At 38.7% G+C, this 24,171-nt stretch overlaps 2 protein-coding genes across 2 annotated transcripts; both read right to left on the bottom strand.

The window, feature by feature from the left end:
- Positions 1-230: 230 nt before the first annotated feature.
- On the bottom strand, positions 231-3,429 carry LOC122652404 (putative receptor protein kinase ZmPK1). Its single transcript, XM_043846133.1, has 2 exons — positions 870-3,429; positions 231-342 (listed from the first exon to the last, which is right to left on the bottom strand). Exon 1 carries the CDS (start codon positions 3,360-3,362, stop codon positions 909-911), a length of 2,454 nt encoding a protein of 817 aa, XP_043702068.1. The 5' UTR covers positions 3,363-3,429; the 3' UTR covers positions 231-342; positions 870-908.
- A 3,726-nt stretch (positions 3,430-7,155) lies between these two features.
- Positions 7,156-14,013, bottom strand: LOC122650712 (pirin-like protein). Its single transcript, XM_043844103.1, has 6 exons — positions 13,832-14,013; positions 13,409-13,458; positions 13,283-13,321; positions 13,128-13,156; positions 12,765-13,033; positions 7,156-7,270 (listed from the first exon to the last, which is right to left on the bottom strand). Exons 1-6 carry the CDS (start codon positions 14,011-14,013, stop codon positions 7,156-7,158), a joined length of 684 nt encoding a protein of 227 aa, XP_043700038.1.
- Positions 14,014-24,171: the final 10,158 nt, after the last annotated feature.

The following is a 24,171-nucleotide window of genomic DNA, read 5'->3' as shown; positions in this document are numbered from 1 at the left end:
TTGGGAGATACAAGAAGATAGTCATCGTGATACTGTAAGTTAACTTATTTCTGTTGTTTTATTTGATATTTCATTTGATACAGATTTTGTCAAGTCTTATACCCATTGCCTAGAATCCTATTTCTAACACGAATAGGGGTAAGAAAACAAAAGTATTTAAAATCATTTTTCAGACAACTGATTGACCGATGCAGCATTACGAATTTTGTGACCTTAGGGTTTCTTTTTTAATTTATTCACAAAGGAAAACATAACAAATTGTTGGCATGTGATGGAAACATAACTTTTTCACCCTTCACAAAAAGGGGTTGGGGGGAAGATGAACGAAGGGGAAGAAAAAAGAGGGAAACTATTACACCTAGGGAGAAGTGAGAAAATAGGATAGAGAGAATAGAAAGAAGATAAATTGTCAGGAAAAAAATATTGGCTTCTCCTTCTCAATTGAGAAATTTTAGAGACTTTTCAAGATGATTCCTTCATTATACCCTTGCAAATTAAAAAGCCAGCCCTTACACAACTTCCATATCACCACTTACTCTTTAGTTACACCTTCTACCCCTCAGCCACTTCTTCTACGTGCATTATACGAACTCACAATACACAACGATTTGGAATTAGATCTTCCACGGTGCGCTGCCCTGTCCTGTCGGGGCTGCACAGACACAGGGCCGCGTGCAATGACTGCCTTACCCCCACTCGGGCAAGGTGCTCGGGCAGGGGTAAGGTGATCATTGCGCATGGCCCTGTGTCTGCACAGCACAGGCAGGACAGGGCAGCGTGCCGTAGAGGATCTGTTTTCCAACGATTTGCACATATAACCATCCATAATGACACAACATGTACTGATAACTACATAACTTCCCATAACAGAAACACATACATATCAACTATTTATGACAGCATTCTTTCTATATATGGCCTTCTGGTTCATCTTCACACTCCAGTAGAGCCTGAACTACAACATCCATGGTTGGTCTTTTGCTTCTATCCTCTTCTAAACAAGAGATCCCAATCTCAACCATTGTTGTGGCTTGGTTCCTGTTGAATAGCCCTTTCAATCTTGGGTCCACAGCATCTTCAACCCACAAATCTTCTCCATTTTGAATTTTCCTTCTCACTTCTCTCATAAATCTTGTGAGCATTGCCTCTTGCTCCTCATTACCATCCACCGAGGCCCAACTTGAAAGCCGAATCCCCTTGACAATCTCTAGAAGGACAACTCCATAACTATAAACATCAACCTTTGCAGTGACGGGAAGGTTCAATGCCCACTCCGGAGCCATGTATCCCTTGGTTCCTCGGATCCTAGAGAACTCAGAACCGGAACTACCTCTTTGGGACAATTTTGCAAGTCCAAAATCTGCAATCTTGGGTTCAAAATCATGGTCCAGTAGTATGTTTTCAGGCTTCACATCACAGTGGATAACCCACTCTAGACACTCATGGTGAAGGTATGCTAAACCTTTGGCAGCCCCTAAAGCAATCTTAAACCTCTCCTTCCATCCCAGCAAAGTATATCCATCACTATGATGACCACTGCTATTGACATTAGAGAACAAATGCTTATCCAGTGACCCATTCTCCACATACTCATAGACTAAGAGTCTATGGACCTTTTCTGAACAGAACCCCCAAATTCTCACTAGGTTCATGTGGTTGATTCTCCCAAATGTACTCACTTCAGCCCAAAACTCTTCTTCCCCTTGAATTATATCTCCCAATTTCTTCACTGCCACTACCCTGTTGTCACCCAAAACTCCTTTATAAACAACCCCAGAACCTCCTCTTCCCAATTCTTCTTTGAAGTTATTGGTTGCCCTGCTCAGCTCTCTGTATGTAAACTTCCTAAATTGGTTAGATATTGCTCGGTATCCATCCTCTACTGATACTGGCATTCCATTTCTCCTAAAAATTAACCACCAACCCAAAGTGATGAACAAAATTTCTATTGCACCAAGGATTGAAGCAAATGAATATAGATACACCCACTTCGTCCTTCCACCCTGCATTGCATATGTAATAGAAGATGAAGGATTTTGAAGTTTAGAAGATCCACAAGTGGTATCATATCCTTCGAAGAAAAAGTCTTCTGGGGTTTTCAAAGTTTCAGGCAGTTTCAAATATATGCTACCTGGGAAGTATGGAGATTTGTACCCATTGAAGAGTGCGCTTTTCAGGTAACATTTCGCTTCCCCTGTTAACAACCTATATCCAAAAGCTTCACAAGAGCAATTGTTTGAGCAGAGCTCCCTGCAAGCTTCAAACGATTTGTCTTCCAAGTAGTCAAGGTCAAATCCATAAAAATCCACTTGTGGAAGCTCCACAAACCTTACCTTTTGATTTGGATCACAATTCTGATTATCAAACTTAGGTTTGCAACCTTGGTTCCAGTCCTGCTGGTCACTCATTTCATAACCAGGAGGACAAGAACACTGGGGTTTCAGTGTATACACACAAATCCCATTTCTGCCACACAGCCCATGGACCTTGCACTGCTGTTGGAGAGCTTCCCAGGTGATGTTCCACAACCCATTTGACTCATTCAAGCTATAAAGTCTCAGATTACCATCATAGTCCATGGTGAGTCTCCTTTTAATCCCAAAACCCAAATCAGAAGCAGAAAATGTCATTCTATCACTGGAAGAGAATCTACCCATATCATCAAGAATTGCAATTCTACTACTATTGTAAGTTGTTCTGCCATTCTGAAACAGACTTTTATCAAGATTGGGCCAATACACACTAGAAATCTCCGGTCCGTCATACATAAGCCTCAAAGCATTATCGTTATCAAATAAAAAATTATAATATCCCGAAGAATACATACCTTCACCCTTGGCAGATACGAGCTTGTTGATCTTGGTGAAGATCTGTAAAGGAAGAAGTGTATCAGTGGGAGAATCAAAGCTTTGCCAGAGGATTGTACCTTTTGGGTCTCTTAGGACAAGATTTCCAGAGTTGAGAAGCTCGACTTTCTGGCCGTTGGTTTCAGTGTCGTTGGAAGACCAAATTGTTGAGCCGTCGAGATCGGCGAGAACCATGATTCCATCTTTCCGAAGTGTAAGCGTGGAATGATGACCATTCACTGGCCTGCCTCGATTGGCCATCCATACTACGGTTCTGTTCACCGAATTGGTAAACCAGATTGAGAAACAGAAAGCATTTGAACCGACCTCGTCAAATCCAGCGGTGAAGGATTTGTCTGGAGAGGTGAGAAGGTCTGATTCATCTTCAACAGACAGAGAAGAGCCTCTGTACAGAAAATTTTGGGTTGCTGAAGGTGTGAAAAAAGAGAGGAAGGAGGCGAGAATGAAGAGAAGAGGAAAAGATAAGGATGGTGAGAGGGGAGAAGGGAATCTCATGCTTGCAAAGAGGAGAGGAGGATTGTGGTTAATTTGAAGTTTGAGATCAGATAGATTGAAGTTTAACAGTAATTTGAAGATAACATATAAACAGAAAAAAGGATTGGTATAATGTGAACAAGGTTTGCAGTAAAGGTTCGTTCCAGGTTGCAGAGTGAGGTGAACTTTCCGTGTTCTTGGACAAGAAGCACTCACCTCACCTACTTAGAGTCTAGACCACTGGATGGAGATAGGAAAACAAAACAAAGAAATGGTGCTTTTCAGCTTTGGCATACTCTTGACTCTGGACTCTTGACAATTGACTCGTGAATTGAGGTATCGGTATCGGCTTGGATATCGATACGGATCGGCCTGTGTCAGGTCTGGATTGGCTAAAAAGCAGACTATCAATTTTAAATCGGTCGTGTATCAGCCTGGATCTACTAAAATAATTTTAAAAAACATCTTAAAATTTTTAAAAAATTCAGACAAATGAGAAATAAATGAAAATTGTTGGCGAGATTGTAGGACCGTCTCGATTTAAGAGACGTGTCCAGTGGGGTGTGTTGGCAAATTTGTTGGACCGTGACCATCTAGGGAATGTGTCCGTTGTACCTTCCTAAACTATGTTGTATTGCTTCCTAAACTCTGTGGGATTGGCTTCTACAGAAGCACCGAACCACGTTAATTATCGTCTTCTCTTCTCAGTGTGTGAGTGATTTAAACAAAAATACTTAATTTTAATGAAATAATGAAAAATGAATAATAAAAATCTAAAAATCTTAGAAATAGTTTACAAAATAGTTTTTTTTTTGGTGGACTTTTTGGTGAAAAAATCCATAAAAAACCAAAGTACTTTGTGATCTGGATAGGGCAAGGATCAGTACCAGCCTCAATCGATACCATGCCAATCCGGCGGATCCAATACCTAGCAGCTCAATCCATGCTCTTGTGTAAATTAGTGGGATCATGACTGAGCAGACTTTTTTTAGGGCTTTGAAATTTATAGAGAGGTAGATATAAAGAATAAAATTTACAACATCTGCACTCAAAGGAGATAAATCTTAAGAATCCTGCAGCCCCTTGGTTTAAGAAAACAATGCAAGACTTGATTGCTTCAGATTCTAAGGAGTTCGTCGTGCCATTTACATAAAGAGATTGAATTTTATCGCTTGACACTTTAGCAGCACTTAACGGGGAAAGAGTTGTATAAAAAACACAATTACTCCCCAAGAGAGAATTAATTGATCCGTCACTGACAAAATAAAGCTTTTTTACAAACTGCAAGAGAAGCATATGCACTCCTTTAGAGCCCTCTCAAGCAAGTATGGAGATATTGGTATTGACTCCAAATTGGTTGGTATCGACTCCAATCAGTCAATTTTATCTTTAATTTTCACTAAAAATCTGTTTTTTTATTAGTTTACCCTTGATTTGAAATCGACCCTTGATCTAGGATCGGCCAAATATCCGTATCGACCATTACAGTCTGGCCTATCCGATAAGGATATACCACATACCATACTCTCAAGAGAAAGCAATTGTGGATTTAATGAATCCTTTTGCCCTCCTCTACGTACTTTTCAATCTATATATAAAATATGCTAAATGGCAATATTATGAAGACAATACATTCTATGCTTCCATCAAAGTGAAATATAACACTCTTCACCAAAACATTATAAAAAATAAAAAAAAGAAATATAATACTTAAACTCCTTTTCTTTCATTTAATACATATTTGTGTTCAAAAAATCCATTTTCTCCCATAGAGGAAGATGCAATTTGGGTTAATGTAGAGTACAACTTGTTAGACATATTAGGTCATATGAGATTACCTCATTCTCTTCCCTGATGGAGATATCCTCTAATTCGCATAATAAAGCAATAAAGATTGATTCAATCATCAAAATTTGGAGCGTGAAGTGTTAGAACACCCAAGGGTTTTATCAAACTTAAATCCGTCCCCATACAGATTACTAGAATATGATTGAAATAAAATAAACAGGGAATATAAGGTGTACCTTTCACCACGTTTGTTGATGTAGAGGAGATAAGAATCCATGAACAGCAGCAATCTGTCAGCAGGTGTTTGCAAATAGCCACAATGGGGATCTTCTGCAGTCTGCTAGACCCTCCCACTTAGTTCTCTCTTGTGGAGAAAAGAGAAAAAAATAGAATAGTGACTGCAGGGATCCCATCATTTAGTATTTATCCCCAAAATCGTAACCCACTTCCACAATGGGCCAGGCCGGTCCGGTCCATCTCAATAAAACAGTAGCATGCCACGTCAGCCCCTTATATTTCTTGATCCCCATCAATGATCGACCCGATAATTAATTAAGCCCACACTCGTTGCATTTTGGAAAAATCCTAACAATCTCCCACTTAAGCTAGATTAATTATAAGGTCATCATTATCAGATGTGGCAATGGGATCTCAATACAACAATAATGCAACTAACCTTGATCCAGTTAGCAAATATATCATTGTCGAGCAACAGTAGAGAATACACCTCAACATACGGCACATCATTTTCTGTCAGCTACAAACAAGGATTTACCTACTAACATGGACCGCCTTGAAATAATTTTGTACAAGGAATGTCGTACATGTCTATGATCACATAAATATCGTCATCATTCCTTGTGGGTCCTCAAACGTATCATGAGGATCGTACGACTCATGGATTACCTTTGCAGATCGTCACATTCACAGGTAATCGATCGACTTGATTTATCATCAATTGAACATCCATAGCTAGAAATAGCCGAACGACTTGGCTCGTCAGCAATCGAACATCCTTAGACTAAAAGACCCTCAATACATCAATCATATGCATGCATGCAAATGCTATTCATCACATCAAGCAGGAGCAACATAATTAAAACGAAACATATATCCTTTCAAGCACTCCCACTAAACAAGTATATCAAATATAAAACTCCCACTGATCAAGCAGAAACAAACAAATCATCAAAAGTCTGAAAACAAACATTCAATTAAAAGTACTTGCATGAAATAATTTAATTCAACTAGAAATTTATTTCCCTTTTTTGCTATCTTCTACTCCGTCCTTCTTTTCCAGCCAGGCCTTCCTTGCATTAAAGTCTTTTTTCATGTGTCCCTTCTGATCACACCAATAGCAGGAAATCTCACCAACGCTCCTCATTTCTTTGTTGTATGGATGATACTTACCTTTCTTGAAAAATCTTGGATTCCCTTTCTTTGTTCCACTTCCAGTCTCTTCTTTGTTCTCAGTCAGGTTCGCACTCTCAAAAGTCACCTTCTTCATGTTACCTTCTTCTTGTGCACAGATAGATACCAGTTCTTTCATGGTCCATTTGTCCTTCTGAGCAACATTCGTAGACTTTATATTCGCATACACATCTGGGAGAGATTTGAGTGCAAGATGCACCAAAAGTTCTTCTTCTATAGGCATCCCAAGATCCCTCAACTTGTTCACAGTGGAAGCCATCTTCAGTAAATGTTCTCTAATGCTTTCAGTACCATCGAATACAGCTGACGTAATCTGGTTCATTAGATCTCCTTTCTCAGCCTTTTGAGACACCTCAAAAATAGCATTTATTTCACTCAGAAACTCTGTGGCAGTATCTTTCACTTCAACACTGTCACGCAACGAACCAGGAATGGATTTCTTCATAACCAGTATGCACTTCCAATTAGCTGTCACCCACTTTTCCATCTTAGCTTTCTCAGCATTCGTACTTGCATCCATCAGATCAGCAGATTTTGGTTCTCGAAAAGCCAGGTCAAGGTCGAGCATTCCCAGATTAATTTCTAGGTCCTCTACTCACCTCTTGTAAGTATTCCCAGGAAGAACAGGAATAGATGCCAAAAGACTATTTGGGAGAGACATCTTGTAGGAGAAAAATTCATTCATGCAGATAAGCAAGGATATATATATTCTAACAACAATATGATCATATTAAATCAGTTAACAAATGCATATAATTCACACAAACTACTAGCAAACACAAACAATGATCATCATCACATTGCATCTTGTCCTCTCGGGTCAAATGCACACATCTTTATCGCACCACAAGTGCCGCGAGATAGCAATAACTTTTGAAAATCTCCCTCCACCTTTGGGTGATAGAGAAACCCCTAGGTGGACCTCAATAACAATTTATTGCACTGCAATTACCGCGAGATGTCGATGACTTTCAAAAATTTTCCTCGACCTTTGGGCGGTAAGAAAACTCCTAGACCACACATCCCAAAACCTTTGAGTATACTATCTTTGGATGGACACACTGCCTTTCCATGAAAAGATCAGTAGTTTTCAAAAATCCCAGCACCTTTGAGCAACTAGAACCCTTAGACCACTATCTCTTCCAACCTATGTGCATATCATCTCGTCAATCTTTAGTAATATCGCCTTTGAGCTAATGTCACCTATTCCGCTGCCTTGACAGAACCATAAAATGATTCAATGGGCCACTTTGGTGGATCACCATTTTACCCTCTCATAATTCATCAACCAGATATGCAGCAATATATGTGGAAGTAAACACATCGATCGTCCAGAATGTGTTGTGATATGCACATTCAAGTGGCAATGGGTCTACCCAAAATAGTCCAAATATGCTCTAAGTAGAATAATCATCCAAAACAGGTCTCTGGAAACATTAAACGTCCCAATACTAGGTACCAATTGATTGATTTTAAAAATACAAACAATACAAGACAAACCGGAGCCCAAAACAATGCTCCACACCCATTAAAATCATGCAATCAAGATTATTAGAAAACACAAAACTATCAAAATCATGGTCTTTGTTTATACAAAATATGCCGAATTGCATATCAAAACGAAGAGCACGAAAAAACAGACACACCAGAAAAAACCGTGTTTCAAAATTCATCCAAACGAACCCACACGGTCTATTTGAAGTTTTATGGTTATTTTCCCCTTTTTGTTTTTTGTTTGAAAATCGAACCGAACCGGCCCGAACCAATTCAAACCAAACCAAGAAAACCAAACTGGGCCAAACCCGGTTCACCGGTCCATCCCAACCGGGTCAACGGGTCGCAATTTTGGATCAAAAAAATGGGTTGGATCTCAGGCCGGGTCAAACGCGACCTGCAAGTATCAGGGTTGACGTCACGATGACGTCAGCATCGCTATGAATTTCTCTTTTTTTTTTTTTTTTTTTTTCCTCTCTGTAACGGCCGCCGGCCCATGGATCTCACTCGAGCCTTCGGCCAGTGCGTCCGGCCGCCAACGGTGACGATCCACAAGTCGCCGCGATCGTTTCTTCGAGCCCTTCGTACCCATACAAAAGTATTCGACTTTCACTGATGGAAAAATCCGGCAGCAGCGAAAACGTACGATTTTGCCAAAAAACCCTATTTCCGCTGTCAAAAACCTCTATTCATGATCTTAAACTAACAATCAATCGATCCTAGGTCCGTATGGTCGGCTCTGATGCCACTTGTTAGAACACGCAAGGGTTTTTTCAAACCCGAATCCGTCCCCATACAGATTACTAAAATACGATTGAAACAAAATAAACTAGGAATGTAAGGCGTACCTTTCACCACGTTTGTTGATGTAGAAGAGATAAGAATCCACGAACAGTAGCAATCCGTCAGCAGGTGTTTGCAAATAGCCGCGATGGGGATCTTCTGCAGTCTGCTAGACCCTCCCACATAGTTTTTTTTCTTGTGGGAAAAAGAGAAAATAATAGAATAGTGACTGCAGGGACCCCATCGTTTAGTATTTATAATACTCCCCAAAACCCAAACCCACTTTCACAATGGGCCGGGCCGGTCCTGTCCATCTCAATAAAACAATAGCATGTCAGGTCAGCCTTTTATATTTCTTGATCCCTATCAGTGATCGACCCGATAATTAATTAAGCCCACACTCATCGTATATTGGAAAAAATCCTAACATGAAGTAGAATTATTAAGTAGATACATGTTTTTTTTTGGGGGGGGGGGGATCAATATTAATATTATCCATTAGAATAATTTATGGTTGGACCAATAAAATGGAAGTTTCAGTCTCCGACAGAAAATACCCAATTGATAATATGTATACATAAATGATTAATCTAGTTATTCTCTAGATATCTAATAATCGAATTGTATATCACCAATCCATATGACACAATTAAATAAAAGTAGAAGATTGTTGTACGGTCGTGTAGCGCATGCACCATACGGGGGCCAATGAGATCGCTCGTAGAAACATAACATAGATATGATTTTTTATTTCACAAAACGAAGGATGGGACTTTCGCACGCTCCTATGCTTGGACATAGGAGCCATGCGACCAAGTAACGTTCTTCTTTCCCTTAAACAAAATAGCTATAGATATTCTATTAAGGATGAGACTACCAAAACTATTTGTTTGGGTTTCCTTATTTTTTTTTTTGGGGCGGGGGGTGGGGCGTGAAAGAACACCACCCAGTTGCATAGCACACGTCACTACTGCACCTGGACATAGGGGTGCTCATAATGACCATCACACCCCTTAGAAAGATAGAAATGACAAGGGGTGCGACGATCATTTTGTGCACCCCTGTGTCTTGGCACAGAAACGGCGTTCGTTTTTTTTTTGTCTTTTTTATTTAAGTGTAAAGACTTGCAGACGTATCTTACTTAGGCTTCCCCAAACCTGATTGCTTAGGTTGTTGGAAGGATTGACATTGAACCTGAACACTGACCTTTTTAAAGCGTCATTGCGCCAACGTTATGTTGGGTGCAAACACATAATATCAATCCATTAAAGGAGCCAGAGAATTGTCAAAATCCATCTACTCAAGGCATTGAATTTCTTTAGCAAAAAAGTACGGCATTGAATTTGAATTGAAGATTTGCATAACTGTAGTGCACATTTATTTTTATTTTTTGGTATCAACTGTACTGCACATTTGCCTGTGCAAATATATCAAAGAGTTTGTGATTAATACCCCTGATGCAAGGAACTTGAATACCGAATCATTATCACCTCCAATTCACTGTCCGTTTCAATTCCCTCCAATTCTTCACATAGGAGCGAAAATGACTACCCTACCCCCTGCCCGAACACACTGCCCAAGGTGGGGTAGGGTGGTCATTTCTACTCTGAGGAATTGGAGGGAATTAGAGCGGGCAGCGAATTGGAGGTGATAAAAATTCCTTGAATACCAGTGTAACTTTTCCTTCGCCCATTAGGGAGAAAGAATTCCTTTCGAAGCTATGTTTGGATAACAAGAAAAGAAAAAATTCAAAAAAAAAAAAAGAATTTGAGGAGAAAGATAGACACATCAATCAATAACTGCATCATCATGATTTTATTCTTATATATTTTTACTTTTTCTTTTCTTTTCTTGACATCCAAATATAGCCTTAGGATATATCTGCTCAGAATCATTAAATTTAGGCCATTGAATATGAGTCTATGTGTTAATTCATAAAATATACCTTCATCTAAACATACCTTACAGTTATAAATATATACAAAACTAATACATGTAAGATTTAATATTGGTTTACCAAAACTAATACAAATACCATAATCTGAACATACAGTACAACACAATTAAATTGGATTAATTCTAATCCATAACGTATGTATTTGAGTGGGATTGTTCTAAATAAATTCATGAAAAACTAGAAATTAAAAAATGTGATTAAGTTTGTTGCCAGAAAGATAAATTGTTGCCAAGGAAAAAAGGTAAATTTTTGCTAGAGAAGAAAGGTAAACTGTAGCAAAAGATATTATTGCTAAAGGGGAATATTCTTATTGGGAGAAGTTGTTTTTCTTCTCTCTAATAACCCAAGATAAATTGTTACTGCCTAGAGAAGAAGGATAATCTGTTACCGATAAAGAAATGTGAACTCTTGTTGGAGAAAAAGGTAAATTTTTTACGGAGAAGAAAGATAAACTGTTGCTGGTAAAGAAATGTGAACTCTTGGTGGAGAAAAAGATGGTAAATTGTTGTCGGAGGAAATCAATATTGTAGCTAGAGAGGGAGATCGTTATTAGGAGGGAAGATATTTGCCAGAAAAGTTCTTCTTTTTCTTCTCTCGAATAACCTAAGGTTTTGATCTTCTACAATGGTGGATTCTTTATCTCTCTCTCTCTCTCTCTCTCTCTCTCCACCCCGCCCCTATTCTTCTCCTTGTGATGGAAATTACATAAAAAACTGAGCTATGAATTCACAAGTTGAACATGTTTGTGTATGAGGAATGCATTCCAAACATGAGCTATGAGAAGTAAGATATGAGTTTAGAGAAAAATACACTAAAACCAATTTTTTTTTTTTAATAATTTGAAAACTAAATGGAATGAAATAAAATCATACTGTATTAAAGAGCAAAATTTTTAGGCAAAATCGGAGTTGATAAGCAAGTGGAATGAAAATCCATATTTTACCATTTATATACACAAAAATAATATTTAGACAAAATAAAAATTTTATTATTATAAAAAACTTATTTTTTCAAGCAAATTCTTTAGTATGCAAGCAAATGTATTTTGTTCCCCATAGAATGTGCCAGATAGGCCTCAAATGGAGTGCATAGAACGAAATGTTAATCATATAAATTGTTTTAATTACATTGCATAATAACTAAGTGCAACAATCCACCACCATTATCATGTCTTGGTCACCATTACACATGATAAAAGTACTCATCGTAAGCCCACAAAAAAATTGTGTTGAATTAGTATTGATGTTGATAGTCCATTGTAAACCACTCGCTTATGATGGTAGAACGGAAATTCCAAGGCCATCACTAATGCCCTAACTTGTACTACTCCATATTTTCAGTTTGCTTTGCCCATACGAACAATCAAAATTGGTAAAAGCAGTAGTTGATAGTGTTATTTCAGGTTGCGTAGTAGGTTTAAGAGAAAATCATCTATCAATGAGAAAGACAGTGTGTAGATACCCCATTTTGTCGATCCAAGTGGCCCTAGACGATGATGATGCGCTCGGAATCTATCTAAAGTATGGAAGCAGTCCCCTCGTCATAGTTCATAGTGTCCATCTTGTCTTAGGCAATGTTCTCAATGTCACACCTCACTCACTACACTTAGGCAATGTGACTAGGACATACCTCGTATCCTACACTTACACCAAGATCGACTCATTTGCAATGCCATGATCACTAATCCAACATTAATAATATGATCTGAGTACTAGCGAAAGCGATATAATATAAAATACAATACTAACACAACAGAGTGCTGAAAAGTGATAATTATATATATACTAGTAAACTCACAAGTGCATATGCACGTGTACCAATATGTTAGGGAGAGATAGAGAGAGAAAGCTAGAGTGAAAATAATTAAAATTTCATGATTAAGGCACAAAAACAAAATAAAAATTAACGTATGATACTCTGGGATACTTTGATGCCATTCGGGTCCTAGTTTCAGGGTGAAATCAAGGTACATTGCCAGTGTTGGGGTATATACTGGAGAACAGACACTCATTGCTTCCCCTACAATAACTCTGACTTCAACTCCATCTTCTTCTAGTGTCTTAATATCCTCCTTTCCCAATTCTTGATAGTTGGGTTCAATCCTGTGAGTTTGGGATTGAATTTTGGATCCAGGGACTATAAGAATAAGAAATGTGATGTTAATCAACATATATACATGTAAGTCTCCAGTTCTTATTGTGCCTTTGTGTCCAGCAAAATCTTGATGAGTGAAAGCTCCCTAAAATTCATGAATCACCAGTTCAGCTTCTCATAATTCTGAACATCCCCAAAATCTATTTCTGAAAAAGGAAATGGGAATTTAAATCACAAACCTCCAACATGTATGTAACTGTCTCAAAACCTGAAAGGAGAGAACCTAAATTAGTTATAGAAAATGAAGAGACAAAAGAGTCCGAAAAGGAACCATTAAAAAACTAAAAGTTAAAGTACAAAAAAGTGCATTTGGACCAATTGGTAAGACTCAGACCTCTGTGAGGATGGTCTGGGAATCCAGTAGGAGCAGTAACTGCAAAAGCAAGCAAGACAAGAACTCAGTAAAAAATTTGTATTATAAAGGTAAGAGCCATAATAAAGAGGAGAAACATAAACTTACCAAAGAATTCATCCAACACGAGGAAAGGATCAAAAGACCATCTTCCACCTCTGATAATTTCAAAATAGAGAGAAGTTAAGAGTAAGATTAAAGAAAGGGTACACTTTCTTTGTCTGGGAGTGCATGGGGGAGCAAGCTGGGCCTAGAAACATAGGGCGTGATAGGGGCTCGGTTTGGGTCAATAGGGCTGGGCCAGACACATTGCACGTGTAGCCATATGAAACGGTTAGATTACTACATACATGTGTGTATTAGGGTGTACTACATCGAAGGACTGTATAAACTGAGCATGAATTAAATAATTGAAGGATTATAACAAGGATTTGCATCTTCAAGTAACTGCATATGCTAACAGGTAAGACAAATAAATATGGTTGCACGCAAATTCAGTAGGATATCTAACAAGCTAAAGGCTGGACTTACCTTCCTGCAATCTCTTGGTATGTACTGGTGATTATAAAGTCTGAATGGTTCATGGCAAGTCTACCAGCAGTAAATTGGCTTGAGGAATGGTACTTGTCCTCGTATTTTTTCCAATATATGTCTGAATCTGGATATTTTATTTTCTCCAGTGCATGTGCAATTGTACAATGCACATAAACCATTCAAAAATTTTTAAAGTAAAATTTGGTCCTTAATAGATTAGCTAACAAGGGTATGCATAAACATGCAATCAGATAATGATAAAGACATGTGTGACTCCAAGGTTATAAGCCAATAATGATGCAACAAGATTCTCATCACTATAATTGCCAATTATCGGATCTGGAATAGTTTGTAATTCAGGAGAAATTTCGCTTGATACATCCTAATCACAATATCCAACTGTTGGAGATAGTCCATAAACATGAAAGCAAGCACACAACCACACACACACACAGCACTTCAAAAAACAGATAATAGTTTTTTTTTCAGTTTATTTTACTTCACTTGAGTTGCCGAATAATAAAATGATGGGAGAGGGTTCCCCGTTATGCCAGCATGGGGAGGAATCTGCACATCACACCAATGGTTATACTAAAAAAAGGCATCATCCACATGGGGTCCACATATTCAAAGTAGGAGAGAGAAAATAGTAAAAAACTATGTGAGTTAAATTGCACTTTGTCATCAACTCATCGTGGGGAAGTTTTTCCCTAAAATGATATTTAATATACACTGCAGTTAGTACTAAGGATCTAAGAGAAACTACATTTTTTTATGAGACTACGAAAAACTACTTGGACACTTTTATATGATTCCATACAGAGTGCCTTAATGCCTAATTACGGAAGAAGTAAGCTTATCAATCTTTCGTCTAAACAGGATATCATCTCCTAACTTACTAATATCTTAAAATTGGTTTGAAACTTTTCGGTATGGTACGAAAAGAAAACAAATTTCAATTTTAACTTTGTTACACCTAAGAGCGGATGCCTCTTCAATTCATTAGGAATCAAAGGGTAGGGACTACATACATCTCTCCCTGGTGTTCCTTAACATTCTTGTTTCTAATATTTGTGCCAAAGAACATGTCTAATATCAGCTGTGGTGAATCTCCCTTCAAATGTCTATCTAGAGTGCAATAATGCAAAAACAATGTTGCCAAGCTAATTTTGCTTATTCCTATATCACATCAAAGAGATCTCACCCAAATGGTAAAATTGATCCTAATGGGTGTGGTTACCATCATATTGATTGTAGGAAGAACCATAAGTCAGAGCTGAGAAGAGGAGAGCATCCAAAATAAATGACGTAAATAAGTGTGTTATATCTAGTTGATTACTGTGAAAAGCAAACGTTAGAGTTGAGAAGCAGGGACATCCAAAAAAATGAGAGTGAGTGAAAGGTTGTAAAAAAGAAGAGGAAGAAAAAAAAAGAAAGTGATAAGCATAGAAGAATGAAGCAAAAGTGAGAAGCAAAAGCTTCTAAAATACGTAGGCACGGTGTGGGTATATTCCTGGGCATAGTTCCTAACGTTACAATTGTTCCTAGTAATAGATGGTCCTGCTACCAGGAACAATAGAAAACTCAGAAACTGCGTTTGGAATCTTACTAGTGCCTTTTCCTTTGGACAACTGTCAGACTTGTCTCCATCTTCTCTTCATATAAAAAATAACAATTAATTATAGAAATAAAATAGTCAAGCAATAGACATCCACATAGGGAGCAGGGGAGAACAATGAATCATAACCACTCTTAGCTACAAAGTGCTCAGAAGGTAAGCATCTGTGTTCCTCAATACCCAAATCTGCCAAGGACAATGTGTTTATTTAATATGTCAAATAACAGAAGTGTTTTTTGACTATGCATTGGGAGTTGCAAACTGTTCATGCTTGATATGCAAAAGGTTAACCAATTGCTTTAGAAGTAAGTTCATGGTTATGTATTTTTCATAAATTGATCATCTTCGATATGATCCAAAGTTTCTTGAAGTTTCATCCTATTTCACCAAGCCATACTGCAGTTCAGAAGCAAAAACTTGGATACAGAGAAACCCACATCCAATAAAAAGTGTTAGATTTCTGAAGAATTACTAAGTGGAGTGAAGGAACAGTTCAAGTTGCCATTGTTAAAAGATTATACCTCTGCAAACCTTTCTAGGTATGGCCATACATCAAATCTCGATATCCATCCTTTACGAAGAATCCCTTTCTCACTTCTAAATGGCACCCGAAAAATGTATGTATTTTCTGTTCCACCAATTTTCTCAAGACGTTGGTTGCATGTTTTCCCTCTCCATTGTATTTGATGACTTCTAATACTACGAAAGGCAGGAAGATTTGAGGAAGAAATAGAAGTTATGAAACACAAGAGCATGGCATGGTGTGCAGATTGGTCAGGAGAAACAGAAAGCAAAAGAGTGGAGCAATTCGACTGCAGACTTACTTGTCCCTTGTATTTGTGGGCTCAGAGAAAATCAACCAAAGGCTCCAAACAGTCTTTGACACGGAACATAATGGAAGAGAGGTGATAATTGAAAATTTGAACACCGTTGCCGATGTACGCTGGCCGGCTGGGCGAGGAAACGACCTATTGAAGGGTTCAAAATCGAGTTCAAGCACGAAAGGATCATCGTGTCTGACTTTGAAACAAATTTTATACATCAAGATTTCAGAGACAATGACACAGAAACCAAACTCATCCAGATGAAAAGCGGAAAAAACTAATCACTGCAACTTAAAGGATTTACGAATTTAAAAAAAAAAACAACTAAGCGTGTGAGAAATACCAGTGCCGCCATTGCTGAAAAATCTTGGAGTGCAGAGAATGAGATGGACACCGCAAGAAAAAAAAAAAACTACGAGTGAGACTATGAGAGTGAACTCGAAAGTGGAGTTAGAACAAATCTGAATTTAAAGGCTTCAAGAGCTCCAAACAAATGAATCCGGAGAGAGAGAGAGAGAGATTCAATCTCCAATGTAAATGCAGTGATGTACAGTCGTATCTGGGAGATAGTTCATGGAGACGGAGGTCTCGTCAATGACGATCGCCAACGGCCAGAAAAATCTCGTCAATGAAACGATCTGCAATTTTAGTGCCTTTTCTGGATTCGGAAATCGAGCACAGTACTAAAGGCCAAGAGACGTATTGAAAGGGTAACTCAGGGGCCTGGTAGTGGTTAGTTGGAAGAGAAAGCAGCAGAGGTGGTGGTGGTGGTGACGAAGAGAGGGAAAGGGAGCGGCACAGAGGAAGTAAGGGTTGCGTTCTGTATTACTCACTCCAACCGTGTGAAGAAGAGAGATAAAGGAGAAGGGATGGATGGACATGTCTTTTGAATTTTGGGAGGTATCTCCCGCACAAACGAGAGAGAGATTGAATTTTGGGAGGTATCTCCCGCACAAACACGAGAGAGAGAGATGTCTTTTGGAATTTGACAGGTGTTTTTTGCACGAGAGAGAGGGGTAGGAAGGGAGAAGGTTCTTTTGTCATTTTGAAAAATTTGACAAAAAGTGTGAAGTATGTACTTTTGTAGGATATATATATATATATATATATATATATATATATATATATTTGTGGCAGTTTATTCCATCATTCAAAGTTTGACATCCAAACTAAACAAATATCCCAAGAGATCAAAATTGTAATTAATTACAAGTCAAATCTGAAATAAGATAATTGTTCAAACGGGTCCCAAACCCCAAAAACACTATTGTGCTTCATTAGCACAAGTCTCGCAAGGACAGTCCGAACCATGCTCCTCCTCTTCGGGTGCACTCCACACATCAAGCCCATCGGTATACGGATAAGAAGGATCCACATCTGCCACCATCTCATCGCCTGCATCCAAATCTAAAAAGAAGGTCCTTCGAGGGGATGAGCTTCACCAAGCCCAATGAGCAATTAGATCATATAAGCAAGCACAATTATACTTGATGCGCAATCATATGGTGCATGAATGCCTTAATTGATTTTCCACCTGATATTACAATCTAAGTTCGGATCTAGTGCTACTGCAACAACTTAGGTAGCATCCTTGGTCCCGAAAATGGTGGAACCCAATAATGTCAAACCCGAGTTGCGATTGGAGCCTGTGGTACCAGACTCCTCACTAAGATTGTCCACAAACTCCCTTGACAAACCTCGTTCTTGGCGTTCAGTCCAAAATACGATCAACACCCAAACTTCAAAGCAGGATGCACCCGTGGGTTGTCTGACACCTAACTCCTATCAGTGAGGGTGATAGCACTGGGATAGCACCATCCTAACCAGCATACAAGCTATATGCATAAGGGTTCGCATATGTATATGCTAGAGGTTGAGTCCATGGTGCCAAAATAACGGTCAGCCCGACTATCCTCTCGCCCCCTCTAGCCTACACATACACATACAAAAGTACAGCAAATGTGATACCAAAGTCACGATCGATTGGTCACAAATCCGTTTTCATCCTACTGCAGTAGTTTATGTCTAAGGCAACCTTTACATTTAATAATGCAAGTCCTACATGAGCGTGTCCATAAGCAACGCATGCCAATCTCAAGTCTGACACCTGCTCACGGCACTTGGATCACATCATATACAACCTCATCACATTTTCATATATCCACAATTACAAACCATCATTAACAGTTCAATAATAATCATAAGCACCCTAAGCATCTAGCATTCAACATGATCGATATCCTAGAAAGACTAACCTCAAATAAGCAACTATATAAGCTTCAATCGTCTACAGCAGCAGTGAGTATAGCACCCAAGACATGTTAAGCATGTTAAGTACAACATATGCATGAATGGCATTCACAGGATCCATGTGTGAAACATTCCAAAATTAAGTCGAGTATCTAATCCACTCACAATTTTTTGTGATATAAATGATCTTGGGTTTCCGCCCGCGTACGCCTTCATAGCAGTTGAAAATTACCCTAAACAGTCAAGTTACAGGTGTATGTTAGCCGAGAAGAGGTCCGGGGTCATCACCCTAGGTCAAACCTCAAAACAGTAGGGAATTGGCCTCTGCAGATTGTCCTTACGGTCTATGAACTCCAACATCTGCAAGCCTGCGGCCTGTGCAGCAGACAACAAATTCTTGCAAGATTCCATTTATGATGAGGGAGCTACAAATATTGTCATCATCCGCTCCCATCGACTACACAAGCCAGTTTTGTTGTTTTTCAACAATGGCTCAAGCTGTCAATGATCAAATCATAGGGGGAACTTCAGGGGATCAATTGGGGAGTATTTCTAACCTCCTAGAGTTGCAATAGGTCAATGGATCAAGTCCCAATAGAGCTCTACATCATAATTGGGTTCTAAACCCAAGAAATCCTCAATTTCAAGTTGCTTCAATGGTGGCTTCATGGTGGTTAGACTAAGGGGTTGGGAATTGGTAAATTGGGGTTAGCGATTGATGGTTCCAACATTCAATTGAAAGAGTAAAGCAAATGGAACAAGAAGTCCTAAGGTCTGAGCTCTACTTAGCAATCTGCAACTTAAAATCTAATCGAAATCGACGAAAATGAATAGCAAGAGGTAGCTTACAGAGGAAGATTGGTTAGCACAGCAAAGGGAAGTGTTCTTAAGCTTGTAAGCAGCTCAATCTTCTTCTCCTTCATGAAATCCTTGGTTGGGTTGAGCTCCAAATGTGTAAAAATGGTGGTGGAGCTCAAGATCAATTCAGAAATGGAGATGAGACAGCAAGAGGGTCGTCTTCCTTTCTTCTTCTTATTCCTTCTTCTTCTCTCCACATTTTCTCCCCTCTTATGGATTTTAGAAACCTCATAAATGAGGGTTTAGGGCTGGGGTTACCTTTTATAGGCAGCCCCACTTAGGGACTGTTTGGTTGGACTATTTTAATGACTTAAATGCATTAATTCACATATGGAACTAAGTGGGCATTAAATTAGGTGTACTAATGACATGGATTAGTTAATTAGGTCAAATGCCACCTAGGAACACCTAGGGTTAAGTCTTAGTTATACACAAGTGAGGTCCACACACCAAAACTCATTTTTCTAGATAAAATTAACCTGTGTGGATGATGTATTCGATCATCTATAGGGTCATCCTGCATGATCCACACAAGCCATAACTTGCTGAATTTGGCTCCAAACGGCATGGGGTTTTCTCCGGAGTCTTTGTACTTGTAAGGGGACTTATCTAAAAGGTTTATATTATCTAAATACATGTGTTGCAAAGTATAATTCATTCAAATATCTCATGGACAAAGTTATCCTTAGACTTCCGAAAATGGCTTCGGTACCATGTCCCGTTACTCCGTTGCTGGTCCTACATCAAAAGTTAAAGTTAGACCCAGATTTTGGGCACGGGTGTAACACTTAACCCCTATAATGGCATAAGTGGCTAAAAATGAACCAAAAATGATTTTTAAAAATAATTTTAAATGTTTTGATAGCCTTAGATTGACCTAGACTTACCCCACAGATCGAGGCCATGGTTGAAATAGGCTTATACTCGGCTAAAATACCCCCTTGGTATTGCATTAGGACCAGGTTCGTCCTATCCCGAAACAACACTATTTTCTAAGAAAATGGCACCAATTGTAATTTATTTGATCGATCACGAGATGATACGGTAGCAATTTGACACCTTTTGGCCGATCACAAGATGATACAGGATTGATTCGACACCCTTAGGTCGATCACAGGATGATATGAGAGTGACTTGATGTGAGGACAATAACATGGCGGGGATCACCACGTGTCCTCACCTCATCCCTCTTTGGGGTGGGGGGGGGAGAGTGAGGCTAATGGATTGTGTTGTAAAAAAATGACTATCTTCCAATGCCCTTTGGGGACTTATCGGTCCATTGATCTTGGTACTGGTCAAGTTATGGTTCAAAGAAAGTATTAGGCACCCCAGTCCATCCAGACCAGTCAATTTTCCTATTACTTGGCTAGGTAGGGGAATTATGCTTTTGGGTATGTAGAGCTAATATATACAAGGTACAAAATTAATGTATGGGAAATGAAGAAATTTAAGATACAGAAGGAGATAGAAAACATACCTAGAAGCTTGGCTGCATGGTAAGAGTTAGTATACATGAAAGTAAGAAATAAAATGGAGAGGAAAAATATGTCTAAATGTATGGTAAACACATGATGGAGGTGGAGACATTACCATATGTATGAACATGTGAAAATTGTGAATGAGAAAGATGGCGAACATGGAGATACTATGCATGAATGGTAAGGAGGGTTTGGGATCATGAATGGATGAAAAACATCTTAATGTAAAGTATGTATGAAAGGAGACATAGTACATGGAGGGAACAGACAGATATAGCACAATATAAATAATACAATGAATATGTCCCAATGAAAGAAGAATAAGGGGAGCCTTAGTCTACACAGGATGAGGGTTATACATTGAGAACGACAAAAATAAAGAGACCAAAAAAGTGTGTGTGATCACCGTCTAAAGAGACAAGATCACACGTCTCTAAGAGATGCAAAGCAAATGTGAAGAAGTGGAAAACGCGATGGTAGATAAGTAAAAGAAGGGGATGTGTACCTAGTTAGAAGAAGTAATGGAGGCTTCCTGTAGGCGCAATGGACAAAGATCGATCTGCAACCTCTTTCTGGCGTGGTGCACCCGAGCATGAGAGAGGCGCGGGGATTGTTGTTGATGGTGGAGGGAGTCGCCACCTAGATTAGGATCTAGGACCCACAAATGGTGCCCGTTCTTTAGAGAAGGGTACTAAATTAACTCCAATGACTCAATGGATGGTTTGCTCTAGATCTCTGGGTAAGTGTCAAGTTATGGGCTGGGAAGGTGTTAGGCACCCAGCAACCGCTAGGCCGACGACCGGTCTTCCTAGACCAAACTCTATTGTATACTGTTGTGTTATACGTATTATGCACCCAATTAAACTATTTTTTTTTTGTGTTTTGATTATCTTTGTTGAAATTTATGGACCTAATTAGGCTAATTAAAATTAATGTTTTAATCCTAATTACTACCCCTAAGTTAGGTGATTATGTACATTATGCGCCCTAATTAATCTAGTTGATTTATTTTACCTAAGTTAGAAAATCTAACTCTATGATCGAAAACATGGTCAATTGTGCAAATTTATTAAGATCCTAGGGCAATGGTAATATCATGGATAAGTTTGATAAACAAAATGGCTTAAGGATCAAAATGACCAAAATTATGAAAATGCCCCTAGAGGGCAAAATGCATAAAAGACTCATGAAAAAGAAAATTTATGCTCAAGACATGCTTATGAAAGTTAAAACATGCAAATAAAGTGATAGAAACCTTTCTTGGACCCTAAACATGATTTGGTCGTAAAATGACCAAAATACCCCTAAGGGCAAAATGGTAAAAATGCTAGAACAAGAACTTTAAAGTCATTTCAAGCATTTGATATGTCATTAAACATCCTGAAATTACTAAACATGTCGAGTAAGACTACTGGATGGCATAATGGACTTGCATTTGGTAAATTACTAAAATACCCCCGAGGGCAAGAATGACTTTTTGTGCATGGTTATGATTCATGGTGGGCATGTATGCATATGAAAACATTCTAAAACAACTTAAAACAGAATTTAATGCTTAGAAATACATATATATTTTTTTTTATGTTTTTCTGATTTTCTTGGATTTTCACAACAAATAGAAAAATGGCATCTACGTCCCTAAACAGGGTAGGGAACACATATGAAAATGATCAAACATTCATGTCAATGACTAATGATCCCATAAAACCAAGCCTGATGAAATACGTAACACCATTAGTTTTTTTGTGAATTTTTATACATTTATACTATTTTTAATATTTTCTGAAATCCTAAAAAGAAGGGAAAACAAAGAAAAATACAAAATCCCCATCACAAATCCGAATTGGATCAAACCAGGGCCCATGCCCGCTAATCAAAACATGATATTTAACATGGTCAAAATGATTTGGTCCAAATACCTACCCATATGTCATATTTTACATAATCCAAAATCCTTCACAGGGGCAAAAATATCACAAAAATCATGATTTGGAGCTTGAGAAAATTAATGAATATCAAACATAATGGCAAACATCATCCATGAAAATTTCAGAATTTTATCACTCTTGTGTTATTTTTGAAGATTTTTTAACTGAAAACAACCTCTTTTAATTAAAGAAAATCAAAAGAAATACATAAAAAATAAATAAAAATATATAAAAACTACCCTTGAAGCGTGGAAGTGTTTGGGCTCAATTTACATATCCTTGGATGTCCGGAATAATTGCTGTAAGGCACCGAAAGCCACTCCAAGTGTGGTTGCCCCGAATGACAAGAGTGGTGAACAAGGGGTATTTGAGGAATTTTATATGTCTATGGGAACATGATCTGGGGATGTATCTGGCATGGATGGACAGAGGGGAGAACGAGCTTCACAATGATAATTTTTTCATGAATTTAATCTGTCTCTTAACCTTCCAAAATACCTCCTATTTATAGGAGAAAATCCGTTCGAGGAAATGTCTCAAAGACCCTTGGGGCCTTAATGGCAGGGGATAAGGTGGGTGGGCAGCTGGGGCTTGCGTGTGACTTTGGGGTGCCTAGGCCGGTGCAGCCAAGACTTAGGCTGGCACATGCATGTGGGCATGGGGCCAAGCCCATGTGGGGGTGGTTGGTGGGCCTAGTGTGGCTCCCAAAGGGTTGGCCTTGGCTCAGCCAGGCTGGGTTGGCTCGGGTTGGTCTGGTTGGGTCAATCCGGTCTGACCTGGGTCGGTCAACATTTTTTCTTCTTTAAAAGATTCCATTTTAAGGGTCCACATTCAAGCATTGATATCTCCCAATCCGTGTGGCCAATTTTGATGCAGCATATATCACCGCGAAGGTCTCAACACGTACTTTCCATCCATGTGGCAGATATGGCCGGATTTTGCCTAAAAGTGGCATGAATATCGAGGAAGGCACATAAATGGTGTTTCACACCGATCAAGGTCCAAATGATATCAGAATTACATGAAATTTTACGTGTAAGAACAAAATGACCAAATAAAGTTATCCAAATGGTTTCAAGTCACATCGGGTGGCTCGGGTACCAAGAACCATGCCAGGGGCAAAACAATCATTTTTATAAAAGTTATCCGATTTGGCCAAAACTTTTCGTGAAAGCTTCATATGACCAAATAAGGTCATCCAAAGTGTTTTGGGCCAAATCGGGCAGTCCAGATATCGAGAACCAGGCCAAGGGTAAGACAGTCATTTTGACAAAAAGGTGTCAGATTGGAGTGAAATTTCACATGTGGGCTGAAAATGGTTAAACAAGGATATCCTAGGGATTTGGGCTCTACTTGGGACAGTTTGGTTACAAAAAGTGGG

Source organism: Telopea speciosissima, chromosome 2 (assembly GCF_018873765.1).
Source record: "Telopea speciosissima isolate NSW1024214 ecotype Mountain lineage chromosome 2, Tspe_v1, whole genome shotgun sequence".
Taxonomy (NCBI): domain Eukaryota; kingdom Viridiplantae; phylum Streptophyta; class Magnoliopsida; order Proteales; family Proteaceae; genus Telopea; species Telopea speciosissima.
This window is presented reverse-complemented; position numbering and strand designations above follow the sequence as displayed.